The sequence below is a fragment of the Genypterus blacodes genome, unplaced genomic scaffold (assembly GCF_046128005.1).
Source record: "Genypterus blacodes isolate CSIRO-AG114 ecotype Tasmania unplaced genomic scaffold, CSIRO-AGI_Gbla_v1 ptg000017l_1, whole genome shotgun sequence".
NCBI classification, from domain to species: domain Eukaryota; kingdom Metazoa; phylum Chordata; class Actinopteri; order Ophidiiformes; family Ophidiidae; genus Genypterus; species Genypterus blacodes.
Genome location: NW_027466831.1, coordinates 184,431 through 212,108, shown reverse-complemented (window position 1 = coordinate 212,108; position 27,678 = coordinate 184,431). Strand labels below are relative to the sequence as shown.

At 44.1% G+C, this 27,678-nt stretch overlaps 5 protein-coding genes across 10 annotated transcripts; 2 read left to right on the top strand and 3 right to left on the bottom strand.

The window, feature by feature from the left end:
• Window positions 1-71: 71 nt before the first annotated feature.
• On the bottom strand, window positions 72-7,092 carry nab2 (NGFI-A binding protein 2 (EGR1 binding protein 2)). Of its 2 annotated transcripts, none has more exons than XM_076141199.1 (7): window positions 7,023-7,092; window positions 5,427-6,335; window positions 5,123-5,256; window positions 4,433-4,484; window positions 4,173-4,287; window positions 3,836-4,021; window positions 72-1,899 (listed from the first exon to the last, which is right to left on the bottom strand). In XM_076141199.1, exons 2-7 carry the CDS (start codon window positions 6,324-6,326, stop codon window positions 1,802-1,804), a joined length of 1,485 nt encoding a protein of 494 aa, XP_075997314.1. In that variant the 5' UTR covers window positions 6,327-6,335; window positions 7,023-7,092; the 3' UTR covers window positions 72-1,801. The 2 variants fall into 2 exon arrangements, with proteins under 2 accessions (XP_075997314.1, XP_075997313.1); XM_076141198.1 differs by having other exon boundaries at window positions 6,627-7,090.
• Window positions 7,093-8,283: 1,191 nt separating this feature from the next.
• Window positions 8,284-14,236, top strand: dnajc14 (DnaJ (Hsp40) homolog, subfamily C, member 14). The gene is made up of 7 exons (XM_076140912.1): window positions 8,284-8,399; window positions 9,562-10,988; window positions 11,077-11,183; window positions 11,470-11,589; window positions 11,701-11,861; window positions 12,005-12,107; window positions 12,357-14,236. The coding sequence occupies exons 2-7, from the start codon at window positions 9,777-9,779 to the stop codon at window positions 12,658-12,660; spliced, it is 2,007 nt and encodes a 668-aa protein (XP_075997027.1). The 5' UTR covers window positions 8,284-8,399; window positions 9,562-9,776; the 3' UTR covers window positions 12,661-14,236.
• Window positions 14,237-15,793: 1,557 nt separating this feature from the next.
• Window positions 15,794-19,628, bottom strand: inpp1 (inositol polyphosphate-1-phosphatase). 2 transcript variants are annotated; one of them, XM_076140914.1, is made up of 6 exons: window positions 19,342-19,628; window positions 18,533-18,771; window positions 18,387-18,447; window positions 17,915-18,118; window positions 17,646-17,820; window positions 15,794-17,469 (listed from the first exon to the last, which is right to left on the bottom strand). In XM_076140914.1, the coding sequence occupies exons 2-6, from the start codon at window positions 18,734-18,736 to the stop codon at window positions 16,962-16,964; spliced, it is 1,152 nt and encodes a 383-aa protein (XP_075997029.1). In that variant the 5' UTR covers window positions 18,737-18,771; window positions 19,342-19,628; the 3' UTR covers window positions 15,794-16,961. The 2 variants fall into 2 exon arrangements, with proteins under 2 accessions (XP_075997029.1, XP_075997028.1); XM_076140913.1 differs by having other exon boundaries at window positions 18,533-18,738; window positions 19,342-19,626.
• A 1,836-nt stretch (window positions 19,629-21,464) lies between these two features.
• LOC142991280 (protein S100-B-like) lies at window positions 21,465-22,255 on the top strand. Its single transcript, XM_076141347.1, has 3 exons — window positions 21,465-21,470; window positions 21,715-21,858; window positions 22,103-22,255. Exons 1-3 carry the CDS (start codon window positions 21,465-21,467, stop codon window positions 22,253-22,255), a joined length of 303 nt encoding a protein of 100 aa, XP_075997462.1.
• A 109-nt stretch (window positions 22,256-22,364) lies between these two features.
• On the bottom strand, window positions 22,365-27,441 carry LOC142991117 (bile acid-CoA:amino acid N-acyltransferase-like). Of its 4 annotated transcripts, none has more exons than XM_076141120.1 (12): window positions 27,345-27,441; window positions 26,590-26,681; window positions 25,813-26,022; window positions 25,180-25,279; window positions 24,545-24,735; window positions 24,289-24,464; window positions 24,070-24,186; window positions 23,751-23,827; window positions 23,323-23,416; window positions 23,093-23,173; window positions 22,724-22,859; window positions 22,365-22,609 (listed from the first exon to the last, which is right to left on the bottom strand). In XM_076141120.1, the coding sequence occupies exons 2-12, from the start codon at window positions 26,648-26,650 to the stop codon at window positions 22,509-22,511; spliced, it is 1,344 nt and encodes a 447-aa protein (XP_075997235.1). In that variant the 5' UTR covers window positions 26,651-26,681; window positions 27,345-27,441; the 3' UTR covers window positions 22,365-22,508. The 4 variants fall into 4 exon arrangements, with proteins under 4 accessions (XP_075997235.1, XP_075997234.1, XP_075997237.1 ...); XM_076141119.1 differs by having other exon boundaries at window positions 27,269-27,361; XM_076141122.1 differs by lacking the exon at window positions 27,345-27,441 and adding an exon at window positions 26,894-26,918.
• Window positions 27,442-27,678: the final 237 nt, after the last annotated feature.

The following is a 27,678-nucleotide window of genomic DNA, read 5'->3' as shown; positions in this document are numbered from 1 at the left end:
AAACCCAGAATGCTTGCTGACGCAGTTATGTGGACCAGGCGAGTGTGTCTTCATGTTCCATGTAAAGGGAGGGAGGGGTGTGTGTGTGTGTGTGTGTGTGTGTGTGTGTGTGTGTGTGTGTGTGTGTGTGTGTGTGTGTGTGTGTGTGTGTGTGTGTGTGTGTGTGTGTGTGTGTGTGTGTGTGTGTGTGTGTGTGTGTGTGTGTGTGTGCGGAAAGACTCATGATGACATCACTGGCACAGGTGAGTCATGGCAGCATCGTCTGTGCATCCAGCAAGGCTCAGTGCAACAAACAAGATGACAGCTGACGTGTGGATGGCTGAGTGATGCAACCCCTGCATGTCCTCCACCACACACACACACACAACACACTCAAGCGCCAAAGAAAACCACTCTCATATAACACAAGTGCAGCTTTAGGCAATAAAATACCATTTATTGATAAGTAACAAAATAAATAATCTGTTTTAACATAATAAACCGAGGTGATCTAATGCTGAAGAGACAAGCAGGTGTAACTGATTCACAGCTAAACTCAATCCTGAATTAAACAAAGGGATTCCCCCATCTTTCTATAAGATTAAGTCAGAATGCATTAAAACAATTTCTCAGACGAAAGCTAGTTCTGCGTGTGATTATGTTGCTTTCTTTTACCAAGAAGGTGAATCTACTTTACATAATACTCGCCTTATTAATATCTAAGTGTACAGATATCTTCTCAAACATACACTGCTGCAAGTTTCAGTTACACCTGAAGACTTATCATAACATGTTTTTGATCCAAACCCTTCAGCACATAAACCACATTATTCTGAAAAGCTTGCTGTAAGTGTAGTTTACCACTGAGGCTTCAAAATGTCACAATCTACCTCTCCTATTTGTCACAACAGGCGAGCAGGGAGAAGGCCTGCTGAGGGGCCCTAGAGCAAGGCGCTGACCCCCGTTTGTAGCCGATCCTGAATAATTCCACTGCAGAGAGGTGAAGTGACATGTCGCCGTGGTAGAAATCAATAAATAGCTTTAATATGAGAAAATGTACTATAAGAAAATGACACCACAGAGATTAGTGAGGGTGTTTGGAGTACATAAGTACCTCATAGAGAAACGCCATAAACAGAAGCCTCAAACGATCTACTTTGGCTCTACCACTCTGTCTACATAGACTGTTTCTTGTAAATATTAAGGAATATCCCTCGTGTCTGACTTCACCATAAGTTAGCCGTTATAACGTCCATTTCCTGAGGGTGATGAGCTGCAGAGAATGTAACATTGTAATATTAATGAGAATGTCGCTTAAAATCTCCATAGTCGCCCCACATTAGTTCCAAACAAATGTGTTACTCAAGTAGACGTCTCCAAAGTTTCCAAACTTGCAGCGGCTCCTTCCTGTGGCGCCCCCTGCTGTGTCGAGCCTTCCTCATTTGAAACAGGTGAAATTTCCAGCACTTGAAAGTTGCTTACAATAAATGAATGAAATGTTCACCTATTAGCTGAAACCTTCACAACACAGAGACATGTCGCTTCAAAATAAATGTAAACAGGCTGTCTGCTCACGTCTGTCAAGTCCTGAACGCGAAGGTAACACACAGCGCTTTGGGGTTTGTCACGCAGCTTTGACTTTGGAAGTCTCTGCAGGGTTGTGTCACTGATATATTGAGATATTTCCTTCAGTGACTCTGAGATCTCTCCTCCCCACGAGCGAGCTCATGGCGTCAGTGATGTAAGAAGATGTGAAAGCCTGCTCAGTAACAGCCCACACTGCAGACTGATGAGACTTCGCTGGCCTGAGGTGCCCCTGCTTTCATTTCCCCCGGTAGCTGGAGTCATCTTTGGTGATGCAGGGGCTGCTGCTCCTGCATGCTGTTATCGAGCTTCTCCTCTGTACTTTACTCTCATAATCTGTGAAGAGAAATAAAGAGGAGATCTGATATAGAGTTGAGCTTAGGGGTCAGAACCATTCAGCGGTTGTCTAAGGAGCATTGAGTACGAACAAGGAGTATACAAATGTGATCTAAAGTGTGTGACACACATACTGCGAGCTCTCAGTTTCTTAGATAAATGAGTAGAAACGTTGAGAAGTGGGCTATTTCATGTTTGCTCATGGGTTCTGGTCTTCAGTATTTAGCTTAACAATGATGGGTGGATGGTCATAATATTGTGATCTGATCTTTGAATCATAGTTTGTGTGATCCAGCTCCAGATTCATGACTCAATGTGGTTTATGTATGACCAAACAAAACCAAGCAAGGTTTCCTTTATTGGAAATGTAATATTAATATTAAGAGAGGCCAGTATTAGTAGTATATAATTTGGTGTTTTTTTTTTGTGTACTCTACTATAGCACTACAAAAGTCATAGTTTGAGTCGGTGATAGAAATGGCATCAGATAAACAAAAGGGCAAGGTCGGTAAATAAATCAAACAAACCGTGATGCTCATTCTGTCAAGTGTATTTAACATAACACAGGATAGTTGACATGACACCAGACAGTCTTAATATGATGTGGATGTGAAATGTGGATGTGAAATATGGATGCATGCATGCGTCTTATCTGCTAAATCTAGTGTTTATGTTAGATGCTCATTAGTGTCCACTGTCTCCTAAACATAAATACATCTTGAAACTTTGTTATGATTATATTACAAACAATTTAAATCTATACAAGCATAAAGTATTTATTGTGCAACATATACTAAAGTATTGACTGATTTGTTTAAGGACCTTCTGAATCCATACTCAGAACTGATTTCCATGTAAATTTAACAAAACAATATACATAAAATTACATACTTCATAATAATAAACTATACAAATGTAACTGTACAATATAATACACAGATATAAAAGCACACATTCAATACCATGTATGGAACAATACAAGCAGTTGGGATTATGCGTTCGTGATTGAAACGCTCTCGAATGAACCCACAAATGATAATGTGCCTCAATAAACCGGTGGACGGAGAACAGTGACGTTGACAGGAAGTGACTTTTACGTTCTGATCAATGACAGAGAGGGGAAACTCGGAGGAAGATTGACGTCAGAGATTAAGCATATGTCATTTTTGTTATTTCCGCAGTCCTTCTGGTGGAGGCAGAGATGTATAAAAAAGACTGTGCCATTTCCCTGCCCACAGGTTTTATTTTTGCACACTGTCGCTTGGTGAGTCAATGCAACGCCCCTCCAATTACTTCCCACTCCTTCACCCCCACGCCCCATCCATCCCGCCCTTCAGCCCACGCACCTAACACACTCTGACGTCAGTCACTGATGGGTAAGGGGGGGTCTGATCTGCCGCCCACAGAGTACTTCCTCTCCCCCTGCCCCCGCATGTCTTTGCTGGCTTCTCTCTCCTCTCCTCGTCTCTTCTGCCGGCTATCGCAAGCCCAGAAATACGAAGATCACTTGTTTTTTTGTGCGTGAAAACCGCCATGAGGTGTCAGAAAAATGCTACGGCTTTAACAGTGTATCACTCCCCCCCCTTCTCCTTCTCCTTCCCTCCCCTCTCACTCTTTCTTCTCTTCTTATCTTTCTCCACCTCCCTCTGTTTCCCCCCTCTAACTCTCTAATTTACAGTCTGGTGAAGTTCAGCTGTGCATGGTGGGAGGCGGCACCTCAGAGAGATTGTGACTCACTGGAGTTCAAACTGTAGAGCTATAAAATATTCATTGTGAGAAGAGGTTAGGGATTCTCTGTCTGACATTTTTAATTCAACCTGATATCAACAATTTAGTCCTGCGCTTCAAGTTTTTACACTACAGGACATTATCCATCCACAAAATGGGACTTTAATTCAGAACAAGCACACTGTGAAGCTGTTATTTGAAAAGTCACCTGTGGAGTGAGCTCCGTCTGAACCCAGGCTGATCTTACCAGCCCGATCATGTGACACCATCCTAGCCAATCGCAGCCCTTCGTCCATAAGCGTTTGCTGTATGAGATGGCGACTCCAGTTGGCGGGGTTGGAGTTGTCGGTGGGGGGGCGTGAGGATGGAGACCGGTTGCACTGTGAGGCGATGTCTAACAGGACAGACAGAGCGGGTTGAACATGTGATCTATAACACATTGATCATGACTTATCTAACAGCAACGGGAAGGACGTGTGTATGTGTGTGTGTAGGGGGGGGGGATACATTGATGAGTTATGCAAATCAGTTCTTAGGTCTTGTACCGTGTGATAAACTATCCAGGTTCTCTGCAGATAAGCTGTCATCATCTGCCCTCTGGGTCAAACCTTCTGACGCCTCCATCCCGAGAAGTGATGACGCGCCCTCTGGCACAATTACCTACAACACATCAGAGACACAGTGACGATGCGGTCCTGTTGACCCATTTCTGACACGTGACCTCCTCTTTGATCCCGCTCCCTTTACGTACACGTTACGCATTCACACCGGCTGCTTTGTGAGCTCTGCTGCTCTGTACACTCACCTCATGCCTCGCTCTCTTTTGGGACGGAGCGCCGTTCTCATCTGGATTTGTCCTGTGGTGACAAAATGATGGAGCACTGTTTCATCACTTTCATAACATGCAGCAACAGGCAGAAAGTCAGACTGGGCACAAGTTTGATTCAACTTGTGACGCAACTAAGAACACAAGATTAATACTTAAGCAACCAAAATGTGTAGAGGCACAGCTGCCATGTGGTGAAACATGAACTAACTATGTCTAAAGCTACTGGTTATATTGTTTTAATTTCTAATACTGTGGTCATAGAACACATTTAGTGAAGTCATTTCAAAAGTTTTTTCGCCACAATTTAGGTACAATTTATACTTTAACAACATGAGTAGTAGTACTAGTACTTTCACATGCTTTGTCCACATTAGCAAACTGTTATGTGAGGCCCTGCTCAAAGTGTACAGCCTGTTAGTAGTTTGATTCCCAGGGTACCCACATACTAACTAGGTTCATCCCCTGAAAATGTACCTAAGCTAAATGACTTATGAAGGATTTGCCAAATCCCTTTTTCCCCTTCTCCCCTGCAGAATAGGTTGTTGACCATATGTCTATATTACTTTACTGCTGTGGAGTGTTTAAGGTTTTGCTGTCTGGAACAAACATCCATGGAGGCTGCTGGTAGGAAAACCCTCTCCCCCCCCCCAGAGGCACCGCCCTTACCTTGCATGCTTCAGTGTGGAGGTGTAGGCACATTTTCTGGCCACCTGCCGAGCTAAAGAAAAGAGCTCCACCCGTCTCAGCAGAAGGGCATTATCACGCATACAGAACTGGGCAGCAGCTTCATTGATAATTAACTGGGGGAGAAGAGGGACAATGAGGGGCAATGTGGAAATGATGTAAATAACATGAAGACCTAACATTGTATTCTGTACTTTGAAAAGCATACACCTGAGTAAAGCTCCTCTCTGTTAAACAATATGTAGGTAAGGAATCTGTTATGATAGATGCAAACACCTCTCTTTACCTCGTGGTGTGTGAGCTGCTTGCCTTCTCTCCGCTTGGAATCAAAGCGTCCGTAAATGAGGCTGTACTTTCTGATCTCCTCCTCCTTGTTGGCATCCTGGGACCCCATTTTGAAGATATGACCCACTGTCTTTGCCATCTTCTTGTTCATTCTCAGCAGACTCTTCACCTCTGCAGCATCTGACCTGGGCATGGTCCTGAGGAGCCTGTCCACGCTTTCCACCACCGCCCTCGCTGTTTCTCCATCCAGCTGCCCCCCCGGCCAGGCTGACAGTGGGGCCGGGACAAACGTCGAGGAGCACGGAGATGTGGACGGACCTGGGGGACATGAGGACAGCAGAGGCGGGCTGGGTGGCTCGTCTTCTAAGCCAGACGCAGGGGCCAGAGTGCAGTTCCCGTCCGGCTCGGGGCTGAGCCAGTGTGGGTCCATGGGGGACAGTTTTTCCCTGTAGTGAGTGTCCGGGGGCTGGGGGGAGGCCTGTGAACACGGGCTTCTTGGACTTCCACTGTGCATTGGGGTGAGACACGCTCGATCCTCCCTTTCACACGGTGAACCAGGCTGGCCATTGCTCACAGACTTCTTTGCTGATCCACTTGCGCCCGTCCCGTCAACTTTGAAGAGTGGAATGCCCCCGTGAGGGAGATTAGAGACAGGCTGGCTAAACAGGGCAGGGTTTGCTGCCCAGTCTCTGAGGGCCTTTTGCAGCCTACGCACATGCAGCGGCTTGGTGGCCATGCCAACTAGTGCCATGATCTCCAGAAACTCATCCTCTGCTGCTTCACAGAGCTGCTGCACGTCGTCACCACCCTGCTGGATGAAGGTTTCATAATAGGCCAGCAAGTTGGCCCTCTGCAGCACCCGATAGAGCTGCAACTCCCCAAGCGTGCGTGGCAGAGACATGGTGCTGCACTGGAAAGTTGAAGAAAAATGGAAAAAAGGATAAACCTGAGGGAAGTCTGCACAAGTTATTTACTTAGGTTACGCTTTGGCTTCATCTAGTACCTGTTGCCATATGTTTCCATATGGTTGCAACAATAAGAAAAAATGGGAGAGTGTAGGAAGTTGATGTGGAGCTGTGGAGCAGAAGGCAGCTGTGGCTCCTCCCGGTATCACATCTCACATGTATCACTTTTTATAAAAGCGTTTTAGTCAAATCTACACAAGCCATTACAGAGGAATCACTGCATTCACATGTCTTACCTTGTTCAGGATAGATGGCTGGGTGTGCAGAGGGACCGGCGTAATTACGCAAAGGTGTCTACCCAACAATTATCCAACGATTCCCTAAGCTGAACTACCGGGAATCAAACTGACAAAAGGTAGAGAAAACGACAAGATTCCGCAAGATTCGAAACGAGCCTATAAAGTATCAACTTGTATTTGTATCTGATCTCATGAATCCTGTCTCTGTTAGTGCGGGCGACTGGACGCGAACGCAGCTACTAAAATCATGTGCCAGATGTTAGAAAGAAGAAGAAACACCCCGATTAAAGACACATTACTCCTAATCTTCTGCTATTCTTGACTCTTGTTACCTATGTCATCTCGCTTTTCCAGCTCAGACTGCTGTAGTAAATCCCCTTTGGGTTAACGTACCTCGTCTGAAATCACTGGCAGAAATCCTCCTCCGGCGCACCGTATTGGTTGCTGGCTGCCTTTTTTTTGCTGTCTGTGTGGGTTGGAGAATGACGGGGGCGGACTGCAGCACGCCATCTGACCGAAAAAGAGCCTTCCTCTCCCGGTAGAGAGGCGGCATTCAAATTGGAGACGTGGGTGGAGGTGGCGGGGGCTTGAAATTAACCCCTGTGAGTCTTGAAGATTTGAGGTCCTACGCAGCAGGGGGGTTTCCCGAAGCCCCCTTATTTAAAGTTTCCCATGCAGAAGACCCCCCTAAGCAAGTCACGTGGTGGTGTACAATAAACACGAGGTTAAATTCGGTATGTCCAGTTTTACCTCTTACTGGAAACAAACAAACAGCCAAGTTGGGGTTTTTGTTGTTGTTGTTGTTGGGGGAGTCCATATGTGTATCATACTTGTACAAGAGCCACTGCTTCCTAGAATAAACATCTATAAACTTGACTGATATCCTTATTATTATTTATTGTTTACCAATTTTCCCTGTGCCTTCAAAGCTCTACACACACTATACACACCACACATATAAAAAAAAATGATTTATTGGTTGCTTTTACTGATTTATTGATTGCTTTTACAGTCTTGGTTTATTGGAATTGAGACGTCAGAACGTGGAGTACAGAGAGTTAAATAACAGTTATATACATATTCCATACAATGTATTCTGTGTGATTTGCTAGGTTCAACATTCATGGATTTTTGGACCAACTGGTTTAAACTAATTACATTGTAACTGCTCCCATGCATGTACACCAACACGTCTTTCAAGTAATTTGTGATCTGTATGTAGCTGTCCTGTGTGACAACTTGTGGAACAATTTAAAGTGTTCTTTTGTTGTTTTTCTGTTAATACACATCTGTCGTCCTGAACGCAAAATAAAGCTTCACATATAAGCATTCATACATGCTTCATCCAACACATTTGCATTATGTTTATGGACTTGTTCTGACGTTGATTCTCACATTTTGAATTTAGCCATAATGTAGTGCAATAATTAAATTTGTAGATCTTGTGATTTAAAATGACACTATTTCAAACATTTATATCATTTGAAAAAAAGTTTATTTCAGTAAAAAACAACAAAAAACATCCATTATTTGTTTCATCATACACTGTACTATCCCATGTTATTCCATGTTTGACCATGCTGACCCAGCAGGTGGCAGTAATGCGCATTTGAGCTGTTTACACCACATAGTCTACTAACAGTAAAAAGGGGGCGGAGGAGGAAGAAGAAGAAATGAGAAGTAACTGGAAGCAGCAGAAGAAGAAATGACTTAAAAAAAGCAACATAGCCACTGTCTGCTAACAAACAAGGTTGCACACTTATCTTGGAGGTAAAGGCGCCGTTTGGTGTGTTTGCATGCAGATACAAAACAATCCACCTACTTGTCGTGCTGCCGCGCGGTGTTATATGTGGCTTAGCTTGCGAGCTAACCTAGCAGGAAGGAAGCGTTACAGTTGCTGTTATTAGCTAACCACTGATAGCTTAGCTGTTTGCTAAGTAAAGGCGTTAACGTGTAGCCGTTCTGGTGTTGTTGTTGTTGTTGTCGTTATTGTTGTTTTTTTCAGCTCGTTGGAAATTCTGTCACGTTCCGTAGCTCTTAAGGCAACCAGAACCTCGAATAGTGCGCCTGTCAGTCACACTGCTTAGTTCCTAAGGAAGCTAGCTCCTTAGCTCCCCGCTAACATTAGCCGCCAGCAGCAGAAGGAGTAGCTGCTGTTGTTGTTGTACACCTAGAGGCACGCGCACCACGAGAATACGTGTCATTTCAAACGTTTAATGAAATTGCAAACCCCAAATATAGGTTTATATGTACATTGGAGGGCCCGGTGATGTGAAGTGTGTTGCTGCTAATGTTGCTCACTACAGTATCAGGCTAAAGCTCACCCTAACGGTAACGATGACATCAGAAACTAACAGAGTGATGACGTCTTGCAAACAAGCTTCAATTGCGATGTCATCCGAGCCGACAAGTTACACTGACGAGCAAATCTAAACCATCTTTAGCTCTCAGGAGACAGTAATAATGAGTGCATCAGGTCTGCGGGTTCGTGTGTGCGTGTGTGTTAATGCTAAAGTGTTTTCGTGTAACTGAAGATAATAACCACACACACACACCTTGTCGCTCAATGAAGCGCACGTGCAGGTAGTAGTCAGGTGCGAACATAAGCGCACTATTGGATGAGCACATGTCTGTTATTGTTGCTTAAATTGCTGAGCTAAGAGCTGATTGATCATTGTAACAGCCGGTGTCTACACTTGTTTCCATTTACATAGAAATTAAAGTAAAACACAGCAGATTCTCTTCAGTCAGTTTTCAGGTTGTGCAGTAATCAATGAATGATTTAATTTGTTTCAGCAATTCTTTGTGCGACTTGTGTAACAGCAGCTTAACGCACATGTTGATGTTGATTCTATTCTCCCTCAAAACTCAAGACGCTGGGGTTGAAAGTGTTGGGGTTCGCTGCATTAATGCTGGTTCTCTTCCTCCTCAGGCCTGATGCATGATGGGAGCTGTGGGGTGTGGTGTAGCCTTTTGACTGAAGAAAGCGGTTGCTGATATGGTGGAAATGAGCGTGACCCTCAGGAGCCCCTAGGCTCACTTTGTGACGTGAGTCTGGGGAAAATGTTGACTGAGCATGGATCTAGATTATTGCCCTCCATGAAATTCCTTCTTCCCTGAGCTTAAATCGATTGACGACTGAGGAAAATGGAAAGAGAAGCGGATGAGAAGGGGGTGGACGGCGTTACAGACAGCGATGAGGACGTACCAGACGGCGAATCCATATCCGTGACCTATTTGACCCAGTGGGAGATCAGAGAGTCGGACGAGGACTGTGAGCAGGAGGATGACGTCGCTTTTCTCAAACGCAGTACTCAGGACAGCCCAGCCGCTCCACAAGACTGTGGTTTTGGGGAAGCGGAGAATTACGGATCTGCAGAGGCCAAAGAGGATTCCGAGGAGGGTTCAGATGGAGAGAATCCAGAAGGTCTAAATCAAGAAGAAGAAGAAGAGGAGGATGCGGCGAAGGAAGAGGATATGAACGGGGAGTCTGGTTGGAGGAACTCAGGAACTGGGAGGAAGTGCAAATTTCGGAACATTGCCGGGGCTTCAGTCTCAGAGCAGAGCGCTCCGAATTCATCCGGCACTTTTTCGTCCTCCTTTCAGAAAGGGAACGTGTCGAGTGGCAGCAGGCACAAGCAGACGCGCCGACGCAACCACCACCACCATCAGCAGGGCCGCGGCCGCCGTCGGACAGGAAACCAACTCATCTTAGCTTTCAAGGAGATGCTGTCAGAGTCGCTCAGCCTCTGGTGCCTCTCCTGCATACACATGATGGTGGAGATCATCGTCACGCTAACACACAACTGTGGAGTCGGCGTCGAGACCGGAGGAGTGAAACTTTTCAACTTTGGGCAGCGGCTCCTCGCAAAGGTCACAGACGTACCCGGCATGAAGGCCGACGCCACCCGGGTTCTGAACTGGACAAAGTCCACGGGGGCGGGCCTGGCGGATCGAGTCGTTAGGTCGGTAAAGTGGGCGAAGACGGCCTCCCTGTTTGGTTTCAGACTGTTCTGTACTCTGGCGATGCTCGGGTGCCAGTGGGGGAAGGGTGCGTTGATCCGGCTCGGCGGGGAGAGGGGCAAACGCTGCTTGGCCGCTTTCCAGGATTCAAGGCTCTGGAAGAGGGTGGTGGGCCTGGCCGAGCGAGTCCGAAGCTGGTTCAAGAGAGACGTGCCCCCGCCAACACCGGAGTCACCGGGCCGTGCGGCCAGAGGCCAGCCGGGCCACGAGCTGGAGAGGCTGCTGGCCCTGGCCGAGGTCCCAGAGGACGAGCTGGATCCCTTCACCGTGCTCGGCGTGGAGGTTCACGCCACCGAGGCCGAGCTGAAGAAAGCCTACAGGCAGCTGGCCGTCCAGGTGTGTGTGTGTGTGAACAGTTAAAATGTTACCAATAGACTTAATGAGTTGCTCAATCCCAGCGTTCCTTCTGCGTTTTCCTATTCAGGTCCATCCAGATAAGAATAAACACCCACAAGCTGGAGAGGCGTTCAAGGTCCTGAGAGCAGCCTGGGATATCGTCAGTAACCCAGAGACACGAAGAGAATATGAGTTGTGAGTACCTGAAGACAGAAATGCTGATTACTGACGACTTCTGAAGAAAACACGAGATAAGAATCAAACATCTTCAAATGGAAAGCATAATTATCCAGTAGCTTTTACTTTCATCAGTTTCCCAAAGATAAACACAAATCAACAGCAACAAATTCCTTCTACACGAACAAAAAACAAAACCTTCTCGACAGCAAATAATCCGTCTTTTGCAGTAATGTTCACGTTGTAGAAGAAGTCCTTATCTCTAAGTCAACATTCTCTTCCAATCTGTGTTCTTCCCTCCCAGGAAACGCATGGCTGCCACGGAACTCTCAAAGTCCATGAATGAGTTCCTCACTAAACTGCAGGACGACCTGAAGGAAGCCATGAACACCATGATGTGTACCAAGTGTGAAGGCAAGCACAAGTATGTCGCCGCCGCCGACCATCTCACAAAACCTGCAGCAGTCTCAAAACATCTCCTGGTCACGGAGCTGTAAATGTTTAATGATCTTGTGACCTGTGTGTGTGTTTGCAGGCGGTTTGAGATGGACCGCGAGCCCGCCGAGGCCCGGTTTTGCGCAGAATGTAACCGTTGCCATAGCGCCGAGGAAGGGGACCTGTGGGCGGAGTCGAGCATGTTGGGCCTACGGATCACATATTTTGCTTGTATGGACAACAAAGTCTATGACATCACAGGTAAACCTCTCTCCTCTCTCTGTTAGAACATGATTCCTACCAGCTTAATGTCTTCAACCAGAGCTTAAGCAACTGGGATTCCATCATATTTCAGTGGAGACCCTTTTTCTCTCTGTAAAGTGATGTCGCCCGTTGTGTTTCAGAGTGGGCAGGTTGCCAAAGGATAGGCATTTCACCCGACACACACCGCGTTCCCTATCACATCTCCTTTGGTTCCAAGAACAACAGCAACCCTACGCGACAGAGGTGAGTCCACTCAGTCATACGCATCACAACGCCACCATCCATGTACTTGGCATCCTGTATCTGTGAGCTGAAGCACATACATTCTCACCTTCCTCCTCCTCCTCCTCATGCAGACTTGTTGTGCTAAGACAATTGACACGTTAGAACAATACATTATCATGTCCCACTCCTGATCCATCATGACATCATCTTCTTTATCTGAGGCTCTGGTGTGTGTGTGTGTGTGTGTGTGTGTGTGTGTGTTTGCAGAGCCCCCTCAGAGAATCCGGCCGGCCCCACCAACCCCACCAACCCCGCTGACCTGCAGGACTTCTTTAACCGTATATTCAAGGGGGGGCCTCCTAATGACATGGCTGCCAACGGGGGCTTCTTCCCCCCGGGTCCGCCCCCTCACAGCCCGCCCGGGGCTGGAGCGTCCCCCTTCTCCCCTCCCCCGCCCCAGACAGGTTTCTTCATGCCGGGGGGCAACCGGCCGGAGCCCGGCGAGACGTGGCCCGAAAGCGGCAAACCCCCCAGGAGGAGGAAGAAGGTCCGCAAGCCCTTCCAGAGGTGAAGTCTCCCGGCCCTGCTTGAGTTTGTCGCCGTAGCAACACAGAGACAAAGTAAATAATGGCCATGTCTGTCCCTTGCCTGCCTGTGGGGCAAGTAAGACCTGCCCCTTCATGAGCTGAATGTGGATGAAGCTTCAGCCGCAGCAGAGAGAGAGAGAGAGAGAGAGAGAGAGAGACGGGTTCATGAAGACAGGAAGAGGAGGCTGCTAAGTGAAGTATTGACGGAGGGATGAAGAGGTGCCAGCGGTGGTGCTTTACCTCTCAATTAACCTTTTTTGTTGGTCTTTAAGATGACTGTAGCCTTGCATTGAAGTCCTTATCAGGATCCTGTAATGAAGCATTTTCTTTTCTTGATTTCCTGCCAAATCCTGCGATGCATGATTATTCACCTCGCGTTTTAACCCTTTCGGTTCTCACTTTTATCGTTAATTTGCTAAATTGTTTTTAAAAACATTGCAGAGCGAGAGATGCAGGGAGGCTTTAGAATCCAACCGGAACGGCGAGTCGTTACCGACTCGCGTGTGAGCGCTACGCGGCTCCAGTTCGGGACCTGCACCTCGTCCGCCCCGCCGTATTTGAAGAATGAACCCCAGCCAGCCGAGGCCTCAGACACGCTGAGAGTACAGAGAGCAGCTCATCCTCTTCAGAAAGCTTTGAGTACACATTTTCTACACCTACAGGCTGGAGCTACTTTTGATATTGACGAACGGTTGTTTAGCCCACTTGTGTTCCAGTCACTATGAGGACTCAGTTTAGTCTGTGTTTGTTGATAGATAAGGCAAAACAACACGTTTCCCCCATTTCTGTCTGGTGAAAGCTCAGATGCAGTCACAGCATTATGGATTTAGCCTCTCGGTTAGCAATCACACAGTCTTACATATGGATTCTCATAAACAGGAAGTTTGCCTCTTGAGAACCAGAAAACACGCGGCCATGACTTTTGACTTCTGGAGCACAGCACATAAACAAGTCTATTCATTTCTATGGTGATTACCAGGGAACATCTCGCGTCCTAAGTCCATTCATTTGAAACAACAAATAGAGGAAAGTCAGGGGTTTTCTGGATGTAAAGATTATAGATCTTATGAAACCATTCTTCCCCTCTTCCCCTTGCTGAGCTGCTGTGAGGTCTGAACGCTCTGAACGGGACCTTGACATTTTGATATAGAATAATTTTCCTCAGCACATTTAGCTTTTTAAACCCATCAGTGGATTTGTGTTGTACTGCCATCCATATAGAAAAGAACTGCCAATATTTGACACCGACCTGGATCTTAAGCCTATTTCCTGTCATTTAGGATATTATTGGGATGAAGCAAAGAACCCCCATCCGTTTGTTTCCCCTCCCTTAGGTTAGAAACACGTTGCAGTCGCCCGGTCTGTTTTCACTTTTAGCCACTTTTAGCTGTTAAAGTCCTCATTCCCATTGTCAAAAACCTCCTCTTCATGAAGGTGCTTCCTCTTGTTAAGTGCCATTACAGCATACATGACTTGTGGGAACAGATTAAAAAGCCATAAACACTAAATTAGTGATACACCGCCACGTCTGTCAGATCTAAAGGGTGTGTCACAGTCGAGCTCAGGACAGTTCAGTAGTTGTATCGATTTGTAGACAACTAGTATCCGTATACACTCAGTGGCCACTTAGGCCAGCTGAAGCTGATGTATTCATTATGTCAGAGTTGTTGATTTAGCTCAGTGTTGTATTGAATGACCCCGTGTGCGCGTGTGCGTGCGTGCGTGTGTGTGTGCGGTGTGTGTGATTGATACAGTTCCAACACAACAGCACCATGATGGTCACAGTCTAATGTGGCCACTGGGTGTAGATCCACTTTAACCTTTGAATAAACTTGGTTCATGTCAGGTTTCTTCTGCCAGCTGCCTTGCATACATTCAGATTTATCTTTAGAGAAACTCCCAACTAAAACTCGCGCCATACCCGGATGAAGCGAAACAAAATTCAAAATGTCAAGGTCTTGGGCGTCACTTCAAAAAGAGCAAACAAAAACGCGATTAACACTTTTATTTCTCCTCCGCTCGATCGTACCGAAGCGTGAAAGGACGTTTGTGATCGATATGTGGGTACAGTTTTGGGGGGCGCTTTGCTTGGTTTCACCACAGTTCTTGATGGGACTTCGTCGAGGGAAATGACGGTTTGAGTGCGGGTGAATTTTATGAATACTGTTTACAGCTGAAGATTGAGAGAGTACTGTGATACGGTGTTTAGCTAATTTGTTTATTATGCTGTTTTGATGATGAAAAGTGAAAAAAGTGTCACGTTCAGGGTTTTTTTTTTTTTGTGTTACTTTGCACACCCACTTCAGTAAATAATATCCGAGGGGGTTTTGACTGAACAGCGCTGTGGTCATGAAGCTTAACCGAGCTCTTCAGTTCCAGCTGAGTCAGAGCTATAACCTGCTAGGCTAACAGCTCATATTTGCAAGTGAAAATATTGTTTGTAGAATTTGAATGTGAAACGAGTGACAAATTGTCTGCGTTATTTTTTTTTTCCACTGCACAAGCATGTCGTCGGCGGTTACCACGCCTGAATATCAGAACTGCTGTGAGGGCTTTGTAATCACCTGGGTGGTAAACTGGGGTGTGACGGAAGCAAGAACTTAAGACATTGTTTGTTCTTCTCACGTGTCAAATTGTTTTCTTATTCGTGCAACTTTGCGAGATTGAGGAGTTGTAACATCAAGCGGCCCGTTTTTAAAAGTCGGTGGGAGTATAAACGGTCTTTGGTTTGGTAAACGGTTCAGTAGCATAAACTGATTCAGACCACACAGAACTATGCAGGCCAACAGTATTACGTTCAGAATGTTGCGATTCAGTTGCAGGAAATGAATATATAAGTGAGAAACACTTCAGTCGTGGCTTTATAGAAAACGTATGAGCAGAGCTACAGGCTTTACTGCAGTTTTTAGTTCAACCAGGTTGGTGCATTTGTTTTTTCAGTGATGTGCAATTTTACCTTGTTCATACTTTTCTTTTGCTTTCATCCCAATTCCCAAAACACACAATTTATAGATTCACGTTAGGGTTTTTGAGAAAACTGCTAAGAAGGCTGATTGGGCCTCGCTAATCTAGTCCAACATCAAACGTGTCAGAGAAAGGCCTATTTTCAGATTGAAGTAGCAGTTCTTAGAATATCCAAGAACATGAAGTCAGTTGAGCCGACACACCAGTGTTTTGTTTTCCTTTTCATACTTTTAATACAATATGCAGAAGTATTGCAAAAAAAACAAACAAATCTGACAATCATCAGGGTTTAATGTGCAGGTTCCACTCGTTCCACTTTTGTTGGGAATATGAGGCGAGTTCCCTGACTGGCAAAGAAATATCAGTCTAGCTTCATTCCCCCGCTTTCTCTGGTTTTCAAAATAAAGATGATTTCATATATGCACAATGTTTGTGTTTGTGCTCAATATACATAAGAAATGATTCCTCATCTACTACATGATGCATACATATATATATATAAACATACATACACAAGTTATGTCACTATGAAAATAATTGTGTTCCTTTGTCCAACATGATAAGTATCTGTGCTGATAGTCATACTTCCCATCCTTCAGCCCCTATGTTTCATTCAAACAGGCTCTCTGAGCATTTACCTCATAAGGCTTTTCCATTCTCTGACCCCATTAACTAAAGGAGCTCTGGCCACAGCAGGGCACGTCTAAGTCTCTGCTCCTTAAAAGGAAATGTTTCAGAGCTGCAGGTTTTCACACTTCACTCTCATCCCCCCCCATTTTTTTTTTTCAAATACCTTTCAAACTGATTGTGTGTAAATCATGACAAAGCTGCACTTCTCAAACATGGTCTCAACCAGTTTTACCCGACAGTCAAACATCGCTCATCTGTCCAGCAGTGAGCACTCCAGTTGCTTGTTGGACAGAAACAGTTACAAAGTTTCGCATTTTTAATAAATGCTTAGCTTCAGTTTGGGCCTGAACTAATTACAAATAACGTTTCAGTGGCTCGGGGAGTACAAACACAAGGGTGCACCTCAGTGCTACAGCTAATACCATTTAATAGATCTAGATCTATATTAAAACTGACTGATACTTTATTACTCGGCAGTCTTTTCACACATTATTATACCTAGACCTAAAGTGTAAACTGTCACATATACCTTTGCATATATATATATTATATATAAAAAGTAAGTTTTACTGCTAAAAGTAAAATGCCTCTGCCTACAACTCACTCACCCCCCTATAGAAAATATGGATATTATATACAACAACTACTACTTGATACAGAGCTGATTCCCTCCACATTTCACCCATCACAGTCACACTTTTCCCCTTAAAGCACCAATGATGCTGTGAAGCTGAGCCTGGTCTCGATAAGCCACCAGGCCTCCGCCATTGGCCCAGCGGTCTGCCCCTTTACACTCTGTGTTAGACTGGTGATAGACCAGTTCAGCCTGGTGATCGTCTGGCTCGCTGCTGGGCTGGAGGCACTTATTTAAGTCCACTATACCTCCTCCAAGGGCCAGGAGCAAAGCATGAGGGGCACAGGAGTCCCACTTGAAGGTGCTCCCCTCAGAGAGGACGTAGACGTCGGCCAGACCCTGTATGACGCAGAGGATCTTGTAGCCCGCTCCGGACGCGTATACGAGCTTGTCAGGGCCGCACAGCGAGGCCAGAGCTTCCTTTACCACCTCCTTCTCACTGGAGCTCAGGACCAGTGACATGGCTCGCCCCCCTTTGCTCTGATCAGGTCTGTCGCTGGGGCGGGACACTGAGCAGACTCTGATGGCGCCACAGGACACACCCCAGAAATGCTTCCCCCGCCACCTGGGACAAACACATGAATAAATAATCAGTGGTAAGTTGGAGAGATTGTGTTACTTTAGTTTGAGGACCAAAATAGCCTGTGAGAACATTAGACTGAAGATGCTGAGGTCCCTGCTTGATAGTGGGCTTGGGCAATCTGTGAATTGTGATATATTTTCGCGTCAGGTTTCACTTACCCTCCACCTGCTGGATCTTTGTAGTTGAACGGCTGGTTGATGACGCCCATGACTGGCTCTCCTGTGCTCCTCAGGTAAACACCAATCAAAACCAGAGCGCAGTGCAGACCTGAAGGCGACAGGTGTCCCTCCTCCAGCACCTCCTCGCGGCCCTCTATATACTGGCTGGTGGCGTCTTGATTAAAAACAGCAAACGCAAACAATTCTCACCGAGGGGCTGAAGGCGGGATGTAAACTCATTGCAGGCGAGCGCATGTTGGGCCTCTCACCTATAGGGTCGATCCAGATCCCGAGCTCAGAGGGGCTGAGAGGCACAGTCAGTCCGTCCGTGCCGGCGTGGACCGTGCTCTCCGGGTCTTGGTGGATGGCCCGTGCCAGGAGAGACGCAGCTGTCTCGTCTCCATCCAGCACTGAGGCCAGCAGTGCTGCCGTCCCCTGCTCTGTTGCACACACCGTGACCGTCACACTCTCCCCTGAGAGACAAAGACAGTGTGTGTGTCATCACAGCACAAATATTTACAAAGAAAAAGAAGCTTCTTAAATATTTAAAAAGTGACTCACTCCCAGTTTTTACGTATACTCTGAGTATTTTAGATGACAGATGACTCACTCTCTTTATGTCACGATAGCAAGTCTGATTTGCATAAACCTGAACCTAAACACTCTTAACGCTTACAGGTTGTTGTAATAAATTTGATGTATCTTTCCCTTAAAGTCATGAGTCTAATATACGATAATTACCAAGCCCATTTTCAAACTTGTTGGACTCCTCTCCATGTATGTAGCCAACCATTTCAGGGAACTAAAACAAAAGAGCGGGACAGAAAACTATTAAAATCGAAATCATCTTTGTTCCATACACCAATCATCACAGCCGTGTCTCCAACCTGAGCTCCCACATCATGACGGATCATCTCCTGGATCACCACGTCCGCCAGTGTCTTGAAGTCTTGGAGGAACTTCTTGTTTTTGTCGTCTCCAGTTTTCTCCTGTACCAGGAGCTGGAAGAGGGGAGCCTCCTGCCTGCAGACCCGAGCCACGTTAGCCGCCTTCTCAGCCACCCGGAGCAGGAGCCTCAGTAGGTCAGCCATGTCTGGACACAAAGGCAGAGAGACAGAGGAAGAGACTGAGAGAAGGAGATCGGAACAGAGGTATGAAAGTGTGTGTGTGCATTGAGAGAGAGAGAGAGAGAGGAAGGAAGCAGGTCACAGGCTCAACTAAGTATAGCCTTTAAATGAAAACGGGGCGTTTAAAAAAAAGCAGTTGTGTGCGTGTGTGTGCGTGTGTGTGTGGCTTCAAAATACAGCACGTTATAACTTGCACGTTATAGGAGCATCTTCAGTGGCGTGATTTTACATCACACGTTCATATTGAAAATACAAAATCATTACGTAAACTGGACGTAAATGTCATAGCAACACCGGCAGGAAAGCAGAGTCCTTCTAATGTTATGATGAGTGACCAGGTCAGGTGAGAGATTAGGGAGGGCCGCAGACATTATGTCACAGGAAAATTTCAGGTAAATATTCCCAGGGATTGGCAGAGAGGCCTTGTAAATCAGTTTAAACGCCAATGTTTAAGAGGTAAACAGTAGTGTAAATTAGTGCTAGCTATGCTTAGCTTCACCGAGGGAGAAAGGTAACATAGCAAAAGAATTAAACCGTTGCCAACGACGACGAAATGGGTGAAACCTTACCAGAATCAGCAATTACGAGCTACTAACTTTCCTTTCCGTTTTCCTGTCCGATCAGCAGATACCAAACTAACCAAACAAAGCTTCTCAGGAGTGAGGGGACGCCGTTATTCCGAGGTAAATGCCGGTAAACTGTGTTAAAACCCTTATTTAACGCTGCACGCCTGGGTTTCGTTACGTCACAGGCGAGTTTCCGATCTAGAGAAGGGCGCACGGTCCTTTACATCTGGGCTGTCAGGCTGAAGGTGTGGCAGACAGGAAGCAGGGCAGCACGCACAATTTAGTTACGGTAAAACAAACAGGAAGCACAACAGCGGTTCCTGCGCGTTAGTTTTGTCCCCACCCGAGATTCGACAACAACAGTCAGTAGCCATTACAGACGACGTAGGAGGGACTCTCACGGAAGTTTGCTAAACGTACGAATTGTCATCAGGGTTAAGGTCAGGGTCTGAATATACAACTATACGGACTATATTCGGACAGAAATGAGAAACAAATACACTATTTCGACGTCACGTGATAATGAATGACCAATCAAATCCCTGTTGTCGATTATCGGGTAGATGGAACAAAATAACGCGGTAATCAGCGTTATCCTTCATTAAAGCAGAAATATGTTGACAAAAACTTTTGACATGAAAATGTCATCCTTATATTAACTTAGATACATTGTAGTAATGGATAAGGCAGACTGGTCCATGTCTGTCCAGATGACGCCCTCCTGTGGCGTGTTTGTGCTGTCGTTGGTCTAGAAAGAAAAACTAAACACAGTCTAAGACTCTAAACTCTATTTTCCAGTCCAGCAAAATCCCCTTAAACTTCCTACCTTGTGTGGCTTGTTTTTTCGCTACATCTTTTTGCGTGAGATTGATTAGAAAAAATAATTTGGCATTATGTGTAGCACTGCTGCCTTGTAGGTTTTAGCCATTTTACAGTCCTTTAGCCTAAATAATGGATGAACATCACACTCCTTAGTTCTTATAAATAAAGCTTTCTGTTTATTTTGTGTGTGTACTATTACATTTTATTTAATACAATACTTTAAAGGTTTATTACTTGTGTCTGTTGTTTTGTTCATTGCCCAATCAGTTTTAGAGTTGCACATTGCTTGTTTACAGTCATGAAGACAACTGGTGATGCCATAACCATAAAGCCAAGGAGAATGTCAGCTGAAACGGGTACAGGAAGTGTCTGAAGCTTTGGTTGTTTCTTTAATGTGTCCTTTGGACCTCAGCTGCAGTTTTCAGAAACGCAGCTTTCAAAACAAACCACATGGCAGCTTTGGAGCTTCATTCTGTCATCACACGCTGTATTAGAGAAGTCAATACTGAGTGCTTTCTACTTTCTACTTTGCACTAAACACCAATTAGCTGTTCGACCACGTTGAGGCTGAGAATGTTATTAAAGCAGTGGCAACTGCAAATATATTTCTTTGATTGTGATGGATAGAACTAACAACTGTGTGACATAGGAACAAGTACTCACATTATCTTTATGTTTTAAGGTCAGTTCTAGAATGCGAAAGGTAATATTTCGAAATTAATATTAATAATTCAATCATAAAGGGAAAAATAGGCATCGTCCTTTTCAGACTGATGAATTCATATATATTCAATGTATTCTGAGGCCCACTTATCCTATTATTGTTGTTGTGAATGAGGGCAGTGTGCTGATTTAGTAATAAATACACAAACAGGAGCATCACTAACCTAATTTTTTACTCTTGACTGTTTACTGTTTGAATTAACTTGTGATAAGATCCACTTTTATCTCATGTTTAATGGTAAAGTTTTGGATTTTCAACCATTACAAAGAATTGAAAGCTGAACTGCAGTCAGTGAAGTGGTTCATTATTATTATGCAGACAGAGAAATGAAGAAACTTTATTAGAGTGGAATGACACATTTTGAGAGTAAATGGCTTGTGGTCAAGCTTTTGGCCACCGGTTTCCATTAGGAACGCATTAAGCATCACAGAGCATTTCAAGTGAGGAGCCTATGTGTGGTCGATCAATACAATATTAGCATCCACAGCAAACTGGGAGAGGCAGACAACTCACTGCTGGATAAGCTGTCATTTGCAGGGAGGAACCTATTCAACACAGACTTTAAACAGACTTCCTCGAAATGCAGGTAAGAAAAACTAAATCAATTTGATAGAAACTGTATATGGCAGATATATTCTTACACAATAATGAACACTTAATCTAGGCTATTACCGGTTATAAGATAAGATAAGATAAGATAAGATGAAAGTTTATTATCCCGAGGGAAATTACAGATAAGTAACGGGTATACTATATGCTTACAGCGTCAGCCAATGTAGTCAGGTTAAAATTGAAGACATATATGACAAATGAATGAATATTTGTTTCAGAAATCTAAGGATAACGTGTCAGACCTTGAGGGATCGATGATCACCATCATCCGTGTGTTTCACAAATACTCTGGTCAAAAGTGCAAACTGAGGAAAGCGGAGCTAAAAGCACTTATAAACAATGAGATGAATCATTTCATCATGGTAGGTCTAAGTCTGGGATCTGAAGAAACTAAGAAATTAAATGTTTATGGTATTGCTTAAATAATTAACCTTGTACATAAAATGACAAACACTTTTAAAATCAATGTTTCATCTTCTGATTTGTCATAATTAAGTAAATTATCATTATTAGTAATTATTAGTCAATACTTGGCTCAGTCAGGACTTTTATTCTGATATGTATAGTCCATCTAACACATTATTTTGTAATCTTTTCTGCTGACAGAACATCCAAGAGAATGACACTCTGGATGAGCTCTTTACAGACCTCGATCAGAACGGAGATCTGGAGATCGATTTCCAGGAGTTCATCGCCCTGATAGCCATGGTCACCTCCACGTGCCATGAACTTTTCATCCCAAATTACCATCAGCATTGATTAAAATGTGTACTCATTAAACATCTGACTAATATCTGTATGTAAAGTATCATGAACAGCATATTAGCATTTTGTCTGAGATATAAGAAAAAGCAGACAAATGTAGCGTTTCAGAATGTTTACTCAGTCAGGTTTTACATTGGCATTTGTTGCATAAACTAAATAAATGACCATACAATCATACAAATGAGAGTCCATTCATTGTTGTATATAAATACAGCATACGATCTCAAAAATTCCTTTTGGCCGCCCCTCATCGTCTCAGATGAGTGTTCATAAAATCCTGAATCTTCTTCCAGGAATCTTCCTGGGCAGCAGCATGGGGTGCAAGGTGACCGCCCCACAGGATGAAGACTACAAAACAATATAAAAGCACAATACCTTACACCCTTGGTCATATTTCATAGATTTCTTATCATATTTCCACACGTGTCAATTATAAATGACAGCTTTGGGTTTAACGCTCACGTTTTTGTGGTTGGACACGCCACAGCGCTATTCTTGAATTCGGTGAGTATGGCGGCTCTATCAGATGTCCTGCGGCAGGATATGACAGTCGGGTGAACAGCTGGCTTTTACCTGCAGCTTTCAGGATCTCCTCGATCTAATGACAAATAGAACAACTACTAACTGTGGGGCTCAAAATCAGTCTCACAGATACCAGGATGATATCATTCTTACAGTGTTGAATTGAAAAGAGACATACAGTTTATATAGGCAGTTGTGCAAACTGTAAGACAAAATGCTGGGCCCAGCAAACAAAACACTGTAAAATATCACACTGCCCTATAAGATTTTTAGAACTGTTTGCTTTAAATATTTAACAATTGATTCTACCTCGTCTGCATTCTCTACACTTGCACTGCTCTGGTCATCTTCGCCCAAGATGAAGAGTAATGGACAGTCCAGGTTCTCCATCTTCAGAAACACGGAAGAGCATTATGGAGAACATTGTCTGAATGATGTGAAATGTATTTATACACGCTTGGGTAATTCTTCGTGTGTGTGTGTGTATGTGTGTGTGTATGTGGCAGGTGTTAAGTATGTTGTTAAGTCCAACACTTCACCTTGGCTTTGTTCTGCGGTGCAAAGTTTTTAGGCAGGGACAAATCTTTGAAAGTGACATATCCACGGCCATCCAAGTTCCAATATTTTGGCTTCCTGAAAAGAACAATATAATGGATGTGGGATGGCAGACTGACGGCTGGCTGCACGTATGTACCAAACAGCAGTTCTTAGTATCTGGTCTTCATGTTGTGAAGGGGGAGTTCAGCCCTTCAGTCTACATGGACAGGCTCTGTGGACATGTGGACAATGTTAGTGAGTGTGTCCCCTGTAGTTTCTGGTGGAGGCTGCTCTGTACAATTTAACTAGATATTCTCATCAGGCTGAGTGAATCTATCTTGAACAAAAACACGCTAGCAATAATTAAACATTCTACTTATAATAAAACAATACACTTTTCACATTTCACATTCATTGAGACCAAACATACTCGTCTACCGTGACTCTTGTTTCCCCCATGTAGATGTTAGTTCCCATTGGGCCATTGACGCAAATCAAACAGGCTGGCTGTAAAGGAGAATATCAATAGAAGACAATCTAATCTAACTTAAACATATATTTCTTAAGCTTCAAATATTGACACATACATTTTGAGGTACCTACTAGTAAATTTACATTTACATCTATTCATTCAAGATAATCTGTTGTATGTACAAAATGTTATACGTGTAAGGGGGGTAATCTGCTGATACCTTACAGCAACAACACATCAAGACACTGTTTCTTCATCTCAGCTTTCTCTGACGTACTTTGACATCGGGCTGAGTGGCAGTTTGCATAGCCAGATAGCAACCAAAGGAGAGACCAATGATTCCAATGCTGTCAGCACAGATCTGAGGGTGATCTTTTAGGACATTGAAAGCTGCCTGCAAAATAATGAAGCAAATGTGTTGTGTTTTAAGACAGACATGTACACACTGCAGACAGAAATAGGCAAAGCAGGTTCCTATTTGATTTTTTTTTTTTACCTTGAAATAGGATAGGCCCACATTGAGGGTTTTGGCTGAACCAGGCAAATCTTTGTGCCCAAGGTAGGCAATGGAAAAGCTAGCAAAACCCCTGGAGGCAAACAGGGCAGAGCGGTACTCTATCAGTCCTCCTGTCATCCCCCACAGATCCAACATGGCTGGGAAAGGGCCTGGACCTGCAGGGGGGAATCAGTGCATTAGGTGATGTTCTCGTGGCGATTCATCCGATATTCCAAATCTTCTATCTCATGCTTACCAGGCGGTAAAAACAACGTCCCTACAACACCATTCTGACGAATCTCTATTCTCCTTATGCCTGGTGCCATGTACCAGCGCTCAGCAGTTACAGCTGCGAGCTCAGAGCTCTGTCCCTCACTGGTTGACACATGGCCCTCCAGTAAGGATATGTGCACCACGTACGGCATCTCAACATTTCTTTTCCTCAGCCTGTGAACAAAGAAGGCAATTAATGAACTTGTGCCAAGTACAGATACGTCACTGAGCTCACGATCCCTGAGCAAAGGTTGGGTTACACAACAATTAAAGGAACAATAATCAATATTGAAGTTAGTAGTATTGAGCTCTAGTAAATATCTAGTCTAGATTAGTGCAGGTTTGGAGGCAGAGGCTGAACTGGTGACGCATTATATGTTTATCTTCTGATTGAACTCTGACTGCATGCAGCACCAAAGAAGTCACATTCTTAGCGTAGCTGTTTCCATTTTACTTCTCATATGATATCATTTGACCATGACTTTACACAGCACCCACCACATGAGCCATTGTGCATTTACAGTCACAGTCTGAATAGTGCTCCCCAAAAGTGTAAAGTGAATTTGATGCAGAAGTCCTCCCTTTAATGGCAAGTCCTCCCTTTAGTTCACTGCTTACCTCAAACCCTCTCTTGACCCATGAGCTGGCTGCAACCCCCAGAACAGCCCCATCGGCTCACAGCCCAAATATGAACCCCCAAGTGAATGATCTCTGGCCACTACCAGAAAAAGAAGAAACACATCATATAAGATTAACAGCTGCTTGCTTAAAAAAATAAAGTCCTACTCGGTAAACATGACCTGCCCTCACATTGGGAAGATTAAATATTGTCTAGAAACATGTCATTTGAAAAAAACATTAGCCTGGTTAAGACTGAGCCTGGCTAGTGGACATTTGAATGGTGATTACTGTGCTCTTTCCCTCGTAAATAAGTACCAATACATAAACAAATGATTGTCAGATACACCATCAATAGTATGGTCACCTGCAGGGGGAACATTAGCATATGATTGCATCTAACTCATTTTAATGGTTAGTCATTTAGATCTGCTTACACTATTAAGTGATTTGGTACTTTCTGAAATCCGCACTGGACTGAAACAAGGTCAAACATAAACTGAGGATGACAGGATACATGATCCAGTACAGAAAAAAAATGTATCATTTTCATTTTTTGGTAATAAATTGACAATGCAATGCAATCCGTACTAACTGAGGCCGAATATATTACTAAATACAAGTGTGACTTACAGTTAACTGTGCCATCTGCTTTTGTTTGATAGTGAGCGAATGCCTCCCACAGGTCACCTTCCTCACTGTGCATCTGTGCACACACTGTAACGGGCAGGTAGGAGGGCAGGAAGTGGCCTTTAATGCTGATCTGCTCGTCTATGATAGCCCGAGCAGGTGCGACTGTCAACAAGGGGGCTTGTCTACAGCTGCTCAGCCACCGAACTGCACCTTCAGGCAGAGGGGGGAAAACACTCCTGTAATGTGGAAGTGATGTGCACATACTTTAAGCCACTGGTCAGGGGAGTTCAATAGTGTAGACCTGCTGATTCAATTTAAATGCCTCAGCTGTGTCTTTAGAGCTGCTGAATCAGCCATTTCAAGTAACAAGAGCTCAGGCACAGCTGCTCATAGTACTGGGTTTAATAAATGACATACAACCAAGAAAATAGCCTTTCATCAATGTCACAATGTTTATCATTTGGCACAATTTCATTACATTTAGAAATAAATTCATGCGTTCACAGTATGACATCACAGTATATATAAATATTAAGACCACTATCAAAAGACTATTCTGATTATGTTTGTGGCCAAAATACTCTCTGACATCAAAACCCCAATCAGCCAAATACACCCCAGCACGCATGATCGCTTTAAATCAAAAACCTTCAGTTAAGGTTCACCAGAAGTGCTTAAAGAAAACCAACATTGTGAAATTTTGTTTCATTTTGTACATTTCATGGCATTAATTAAAATTGCACCTATATGCAAAATAAAAACAAACCATATTCTTACCTGCTGCATGGTGCAAACATGCCAGCCTCCTGTGAATATGCATGAATGGTACCATCCTCATTGTTGCTGTATTGTTGTCAACCTCACGTGTGCTTTGGTCATAGGGTAATGTGCATCCAAGACAAGAAATGAGCCAAGCACCTCACATTCAGTAAAACATCATCTTGCCTCACTGAGTGGAAGCGCAGAGTTAAACATTAAAGTTTTGACCCAAAGGCTGACATTTCTACTCTTTGTCTTACAGAAGTTTGACCTCTGTTAAAGTTTAACTTAAGACAAGTTTTACATGATCTAATGCTCATACCTACGTTGAAGGCAAAGGGTCAGTCCTGTGTCGTTTCCTCTATTTTCAATAATGGAAACTCTGGAGCAGATTAATAACGAGTAGCACATATTACATTAACTACCAAACACCAATGGGTGATCAAATTACTTGCTCCATCCATTCAATATTGAATCTATATTGAAACAGCTATGCAATAAATCCTCCCTTTGGAAGTTCGGCTCTGTGATAGAGAGATGTTGCTTAATCTCCTTGGTAATTTTAGAAACTGCGTGCAAATGCAGTTCAAATCTGTGCAACGAAGAAGCGGAAAAATAATGACGCGTTTACAGCTCCACAGAGCAAACGGACATTAGTGCAGAATATAGACTACTGCTACATTTTTATCAACTGTACCTTCCCAGATGACGGTGTGGCGTTTGAATGGAGCTAGAAAAAAAGAAAGAAATGGTCGGGAAAGTCGATTACTTACTTCCTCCTGTTGTAACCGAACAACAGGTGACAGCTGAACTCTCATGTGCGCAAACGCGACCAAACACGCGTGTGCGCGTGTATTGGTATAGTTACGGTACAAGCAAATATTTTGAAAGAGTCTCTCCAAAACGAATCAATCAAGGCTCAAACATGATTTTGCCTTGCTAATTGTTTATCACATCTGCCATGGGGATGTTATGATGTCAGTTTTAAATTTGGTTCCAAAAATGATTATTGGACACGACGATATTTAAACTACATTTGGTTTTAGTTTTGTGTATTAATTGCCTTTTTTTGTACGATCTAACGTGGAGTTTCCCTGGGCATCTTCG